The sequence below is a fragment of the Filicampus tigris genome, chromosome 9 (assembly GCF_054856515.1).
Source record: "Filicampus tigris isolate MCC_2025a chromosome 9, RoL_Ftig_1.0, whole genome shotgun sequence".
Lineage (NCBI taxonomy): Eukaryota > Metazoa > Chordata > Actinopteri > Syngnathiformes > Syngnathidae > Filicampus > Filicampus tigris.
The window spans coordinates 10,079,981-10,087,498 of NC_141225.1; the positions used below are offsets into that span (position 1 = coordinate 10,079,981).

General features: G+C 37.2%; 1 protein-coding gene across 2 annotated transcripts; it reads left to right on the forward strand.

The window, feature by feature from the left end:
* Nucleotides 1-1,231: 1,231 nt before the first annotated feature.
* Nucleotides 1,232-6,513, forward strand: npffl (neuropeptide FF-amide peptide precursor like). Of its 2 annotated transcripts, XM_086041312.1 has the most exons (4): nucleotides 1,232-2,488; nucleotides 2,568-2,730; nucleotides 4,045-4,160; nucleotides 5,390-6,513. In XM_086041312.1, the coding sequence occupies exons 2-4, from the start codon at nucleotides 2,578-2,580 to the stop codon at nucleotides 5,508-5,510; spliced, it is 390 nt and encodes a 129-aa protein (XP_085897438.1). In that variant the 5' UTR covers nucleotides 1,232-2,488; nucleotides 2,568-2,577; the 3' UTR covers nucleotides 5,511-6,513. The 2 variants fall into 2 exon arrangements, with proteins under 2 accessions (XP_085897438.1, XP_085897437.1); XM_086041311.1 differs by having other exon boundaries at nucleotides 1,232-2,730; nucleotides 5,390-6,512.
* The last annotated feature ends 1,005 nt before the right edge of the window (nucleotides 6,514-7,518 follow it).

A 7,518-nucleotide genomic window follows, 5' to 3' on the forward strand; every position in this document is an offset into this window, starting at 1 on the left:
AAAAAAGTCACAACATATATATGAAAAGTCAGTTAAACAATTGAAATCCATTAGAATATGAAAAATTCAATCACCATATAAAATACTATTAAATTGATAAAAATAGAAATTAATAATAAAAAAATGTCATTGAATAGTTAAGACCTCCACCATTAAATAAGAACAACATTATTAAATTCATGTACGTGTGTTTAACTAATAATCCCATGGAATAAATAAAAAAATAAAATAAATACAAATACAATTAAACTCCTAAAATGCCATTAAATACTTGAAATGTCATAAAATGTATTCAAATTCGAGTAAATGTTTAATGATTAAAATACCATTAAACAAAAAAATGACATTAAATAACACATAAAAGGTGTTTTACATATATTTTCTATTAATGATTAAAAATTGTATTAATGATTAAAAAATACCATAAAAAAAGTGCCACAAATAAAATGTCATGCCATATATAAATGGGGTTGAAAATGAAGTGAGTGAGTTTTTTTTTAATGCCTTGGAAATGTTATACATAAGTATTAGGTAACAAGATTTTTTTTTATCCAATGTGAACAAAATGTGCCATTTTATCCTGATCTGATCCAGTTTGCACATTTGTCCGTCATTTCACGTCAGTCTGGAAAGCAACCAGGTGGTCATTTGTTACGCTTGGGTAGGAATTTAATATCTAAAATGACGCACAGTTACGTTCCTTCAAAAAAGTACAACCTTATCTTTTATCGTTTACTCCACTAAGTCAGCATTGATGTTTTATTATGAGGACTTATTAGTGGTTGCTGCCTTTACTTTGCACTGCCAGTAAAAAGAATAGAAATGAATGTCACATTTTTAATATCGTGTCAGGGGAAATTAGAATGCCAACTCACGCGAAGCTTTATGATCTCTATATAAAATATAAAGTGGTGATGACATGCTGGTTGCCATGGCAGTTAAAACGTGTGTCAATAGTTGTGGGGGTGTCTCTGTTCACTTTAAGCGGATTGTCAGCCATTAGACGCATTGGCGTCAAGCATGTACACTGTGGGGATTGTTAATTGCTGCGCAGCGCGCACACAATAAACACAATAAATCCAACAAATCAGACAGATTTGTTTCTGTATTGTTAGAAAACACATGGAAATGTTTACAGTATGTAAAGCACTGGAAATATGTGCACGTTGTCGTGTAAACAATGCAGTACTGTATATATTATTCAAAAATATGTTTTTAAAATTAATTTCCAAGGTTAGGCTTTGATTCAGTATTTCAACTGTCACTCAAGTTTAGTGATGTGCCAAAGTGCAGAGTGAGAAACAAGGCTTCTGGATGTAACCTTCTTGTGGGGGTGCTTTTGAGTCAACTTGGGGAGTGAGTTTAGGCCCCCAACTGCATACATTTGCACTTGCTTGAGTTAGCCAAAATATGAGCTAGGACTGACCGACTGACCAATCTACTGACCCATCGATTGACACACCCATTGACTGGCCGATCGAGAGACCGCCCGAACAACTGACTGATCAACCCACCAACCAACCAATCAACCGACTGGCCGACCGACTCACCAACAGACCAACCCGCCGACTGACTGACCCACAGACTGACCCAACGACCGATTGACTGATCGACTGAGTGACACCTGACAGACTAGTCACCGGCGACCAACTCACCCATTGTACCAGCGACTGCCCCACCAATCGAACAAACCACTGTCCGTCCAACTCACTAACCCGCTGACTGTCCAAACGACTGATTGACTGACCGACCGACCGACCGACCAACCCCTGACAAACAGACTCACCAACCCACCAACCGTACGACCCACGATTTGATGGAACGACTGACCGACCCCCGACAGGCTAGAGACCGACTGACGTACCCACAGACTGAACAACCCACCTACTGACCCAACGACAGACCCTCCGACCGATTGCATGACCGACTGACCGACACCTGACAGACCGAGCTACTTACTGACCAACGGACTCACCAACCCACCGACCTACCCACTAAATCAATGAGCCATCCACCGACCCTTCGACTGACCTCAAAAACTGACCCACCGACGGACTCCCTCACACCAAAATGGCCGACTTCCTGTTCAATTCCGGGCATGGATCCTTCAGACTTTTTGAATGCATGGCCCCCCAACTGAAGCTTCCGAAAAGGCGATCCCTTAAAATAAAACGGCAATGGCCAAACTCTTGCTTATGTGCTGATTAAGAGGCTGATGAACGTTTCCTGCCGTGAGAGGGCTAGTGGATCACGGCCCATTTGTCGGGATTTATCTGTTTAATAAGTGTTGACTATACTGCACGCTGTCCTCTGGGCCACGTAATGACCGTCTCCTGTCGTCACTAAATACTCCGATGCTGAGCTTAAATGGCTTCGCGTCTAGCCTCCATCCTGTCCCTCGTTCCCATTAGCACCGCGGCATCTTTCTGCAGCTCTCCTGAGTTTTGACTGCATCTCGGCACACGGGGTATAAAAGACAGCGGGCCAGGTCGGTGCCTCTCATCCTGCACTTACTGCTTGTAAGTCCTTCAGACCTTCTGGAAAGTCGTCTTCTTCTTCCGCCGTAGGCTGGCCAACATGGACACGAGTTTAGCGGTGACCATTCTAGTGGTGTTGATGGCGCTGGCGGGGGTCAGCCGCGGGCTTCACGTCGGAGGTGCGCCGGAGGATCGTGAAAATACGAAGGGGGGCAGCTCGGAGAACAACATGGACAACCACTTGCTGGCCATGGTGAGACCAAATATATCAAAAATATCACAACATCTGCGTCCACATCGCCTCCATTTGCATCTCATCCGGAATGCTTTTCTGTGGAAAGTCATATTGTAAAGACAGTTCTCTATTCATTCAATCATTTAGAAAATAGTGCACTGCAAATCTATTGTCTATTTCCATATTAGTAATTTACATGAAACTAATATTTTGATTTGAAACATTACTTTAAGGACCCATGTAAGATCAATGGCACAAAAAACAAATACCCGGTAGATAAAATTGATGACTGAATGAATGACATTCATTAATAAATGATCATTACAATACTAGAAAAAAATAAAACTCACAAAATTTAAATACAATAAATTAATAAATACTATTTCAAATAAAGGAAATATAGTAAGGTAACATTTACATAGCAAAGGGGCAAATAATGATGGAAATACAGTAAAAATAAAAATATATCAACTAAAAAAAAAAAATATATATATATATATTTATATATATATATATATACATATATATATGTATGTATGTATATATATATATATATATATATACATATATACATATATATGTATATATATATATATATATATATATATATATATATAAAAACTTGACTAATAATTATTCAAAAACAATAAATGGAATTCAAATAAAATACATTCAATTGTTGAAATGCAGCCAAGGAATAAGTGAGCTAGTTAAATTTTGAAAATACATTTTAAAAAAGTAAATAAAAAACAAATTTTTGAAATATCATATATAGTATAATAGTATAGTTGTGAAATAGTATATAGCATAACAGTATATTAAAAAAAATAATAATAATAATGAAAACAACACATTAACAGAAAAAATATAAATAAAAATAATAAAAATACAATAAGTTGAATAAATAAAATTGTTAGTACAGAAAAGATTGTCCTAAAAATCTGAGAAAAACAACATTCAACGTAATTTTGCCCCAAAGTTAAGTCCCAAATTCATTGCCATATAGAGGCCTACTTATTATTTTATTTAATTCCAATTTCAACCATGGAAAATTAGGATTAAAATGAAATAATCCATGTTAAGTACTTTAATAAAAAAACAAAACATTTACTTTAGTGTAAAACATGACTAAATATTCTTTCTTGTTTGATAAAACAATGAATAATTGACCATCACATGTCCCATATTGCATGATTATAAAAATATCTGAATTATGCTGCAGTTAAACAAGACCACATGAAACACTGAGTAAGAGTGTGCAAAGCTTTGCGATATCCAGCACATTTTTACCTTACTTACTTACCTACCATGTCTTGTGTTTTTTTCCACCAGGATAGCGTCAAAGCGGACAGCAGCATGGACGATCGTCTGCTGACGGTTCTGCTCAGAGCCCTGCTGCTGGGATCTCGCAGAGAAGCCCGGAACTCTGTTTTCCATGAGCCGCAGAGGTTGGTGCATATTACATAGGTGACATCCTCTTGTTTCTCCCAAATGTACACATTTTCAAAAAAAAAAAAAAAAGGATTTCGTAATACTGGTACCGTGTCTTGAATTCTAATCTTTAAAAAAAAATGATGTCGCGATTGTGGACTTTTAACCAGTAGAACCAGTCGAACGTGAGAAAAATTAAAAGTAGTGCTTCGCTTGCACTGACATTTTATTTTTACCTCCTCGATTGAAACAGTAAACTCAGGTCTGTGTGAAAGCCACATGTCTAAACTCTCAAATTCTTTTGGAATGATGTTTCTGTCTATTACTGGGGCTGAGATATTAATTATTTTGTAGGTGTTGAATTTCTGGGAAAACTTCAGGTTTTCAAGGGTAATTCCAAAGACGACCTTAGATTTTGGGGAGCTGTTGAGCCAGGCGCTTTAGGTCTTAATTAATGCACAGGTGTCAAGCTCCGGTCCTGGAGGGCCGCTTTCCTGCATGTTTTCCAATTCTCCCTGCTGCAACACACCTGTTTGAAATGATCGGGATAGTGTCAGGCTCCTTCAGAGCTTGCTGATGAGCTGATCATTTAAATCAGGTATGTTGCAGCAAGGAGGAAAGCGGCCCTTGAGGACACGAGTTTGACACCTATGCCTTAATGGGTTAACTTCACAACATAGAGGAAAAATCTGCAAAAAATGACAGATTTGGGGATGGAAGGTGGGGTGTTTGAACATCAATATCTTTGTTTCATGGTGTAATGTGTTAGTATGTGTAAAAAAAAGAAAAAGAAAAAGACCAATCATGGCTAGCTAGCAAATATCACATGACCAAACTCAGAAATCAGGTGAGTTGTGATTGATCGTTTCCTGAGCCTTGAGCAACTCTGGTGTGCTTTTCAGTCGACAGCAAGTGGCAAAATGTCCGCCCCTGAAATGGATAAAAACGTGTATTTTTTGCTGCTTAATTCATATTCCACAAATACAGTATTAATCAGAATGCCGTGTTTAGACTATTGGGGCCGGATAGAACATATTATTGTAAAGAACATTTTTGAGTTGACTTCATCTTTAAAGACCTGGAGGACTCTATATATTCAACTTCTCCTTCATCAAAGCATTTTTTTTTTACACTTTTCATCATCCATAAAGCGATGAAAGCATCTTTTAATTGAAAACTCATCGTCAGTCAGCCCCTCTCAATTCCCGTGTGTCTCCACGTCTTAATCCCACCACCACCCCGGCAGGTTTGGCCGCTCGTCCCGAGGGCCGCTCGTGTTGGAGGATCACATCAACTCGCCCGACTGGGAGGAGGCTCCTGGCCAGATCTGGAGCATGGCGGTGCCTCAGAGGTTTGGCAAGAAATAATATCCTGCGGCAAAGAGGACGCACGTATGGCAGCAAGCTGACGAGGGCAACCCGTGTCCAATATCCATCAGATGAAACGGAAATGGAAAATCACTTGCTTCCTTGAAACCACACGTGTATTTCGCTAAAAAACAAACAAAGCTTTTTAAAAATGTTCTCTTTACCGTCACTAACATGATAACTATATGACGAAATGCTTTGTGACAAAGGGCCAAAAAGTTTTTATTTAATAAAACTTTCAAATAATAATAAAGGCTTTGAACCAAAGGAGTATATTTCATACATTTGCTCATTTCATTGACGCAACACCATACCACTATCAAATTGTCATTTTCCCCCTCCATCCATATCAAAGTCTAGATAAACAGTTTATCAACTATTGAAATACAGTTAACAAGTTAGTTCAGAAATAATCGCAAAAATTCAGAAAAAAATAATGAATTTACAATTAATGAAAGAAGAAATAAATACAGTAAACTAAGTAGTAAAATAGTTGGAAATAAATTAAAAATAAATGGAAAATGAAAAAAATGCATTAATGCAGTACATTAATAATTAAAACACTGTCATCACATGTCACATTGCTGTTCACTTTTTGCAGTTTCATCATGTCGTGGATTTTTCAATCAATTATCGTAGGTTTTTCCCTATACTGTATACCAGTCATTTTTTTGTCAAAATTGTAATTGCCCCCTTACAATATACTATATAACTTAACATTTACACAAGTATTTTTTACTTTAAAAAAAAAGTTTTTTTCTTAAAAGAAAACAAAAATCCCCATAGGATTTGACTTTTTTTAAACCTAAACCTGTATGACTTTTATTTTAAATTGTGAGGAAAATTAATGGATGGGTGGATGTCTTTTCTCAACAATATAATCAATCCCCTTCAAAAACACAGTTGAATACTACTCACAGTTTAACTTTACTGTTAAATTAAACAAAAGAGTGAATTACACACATGTGTAATTAAAACAGCCAAACAACTGCTTGAAAAGGCCCTGCTAGCTTAATGCTGATGCTAAATAGCACCTGTGTTGCAGTGCTTTAACTCTTTACGTAACAGGTTGAAAGAAGCAACAACATATTAAAGGTATATTTTTGGGATGGGAGTCAAGTTTATCTTTAGTCACAGGATTGGGACGATACAGGATAAAAAGTTCACAGGAGCACTGGAGCAGAATTCTATGTTGCACCAAATATTGAGATGAGAGTCCATGAGGAAGAAAGGGGATGACAAACTGTTCAATAAATAAGTAAAATACAACTTTAGTGTTTTATTTTTGTTTCGTTTTATTAATGTAACTGACCTCCAAAATGGGAGTGGTACGGAGTGGAAGTTATTCAGACGGAGACCAGGACCCCCTTTTTTTTACTATGGTCCAGGATTGGTTTGTGAAGGGACTAGGGTGAAAATCCACTCCCGTGTCACCCTTTACAATATATAGACAGACAGTAGAACAATACTTACAGTCATTTCTTTATCCTCTGTGTAGAATGACTTATATTAGTGCCGTACTGATGATCTGATAGAGGAGTTGAGACGTGTGATGGTATGAATCCCATTTGAGTTTTAGGTAGGTCACGCCGTGCTGCAATATGATTGGGCTGCAGTGTTTAATTATTTTTCATTTAATCACATCAACATTTTATGTTTTTATATAATACATGGTTGCGGAACAAATTAAACTTGTACCTGAAGGCAACACTGTAGCTCACTTTCCCCCTAAAAACACGTAATGTTACCCTTAATCTTGCACTGTGGATGACCAGTGATGAATAGTGCATGATTTTGATAAAGTAAAACAAAAATTTTTTTTTTAAGTTAATCACAATTATATGGTGCAATATATCACAGCATTCTTTTATGCAGTTTATGTGTCTTATGTAGGGGCACTTACTGTACATTTAGGCCAGTTAGTGTGGAATGATGGGGATGATGCCTCCCTCCTACACACTCAAGAGAGAGAGAATTTATTGTCATAGTCGCTCTCCCTGCCGCAGAG

Bases quoted from the DNA above. Each gene is read 5' to 3' on its own strand.
- npffl (XM_086041312.1), top strand. From the start codon at position 2,578: ATGGACACGAGTTTAGCGGTGACCATTCTAGTGGTGTTGATGGCGCTG. The intron at 2,731-4,044 runs GTGAGACCAAAT...TTTTTCCACCAG, and splicing joins ACAACCACTTGCTGGCCATG to GATAGCGTCAAAGCGGACAG. The intron at 4,161-5,389 runs GTTGGTGCATAT...CCACCCCGGCAG, and splicing joins GTTTTCCATGAGCCGCAGAG to GTTTGGCCGCTCGTCCCGAG.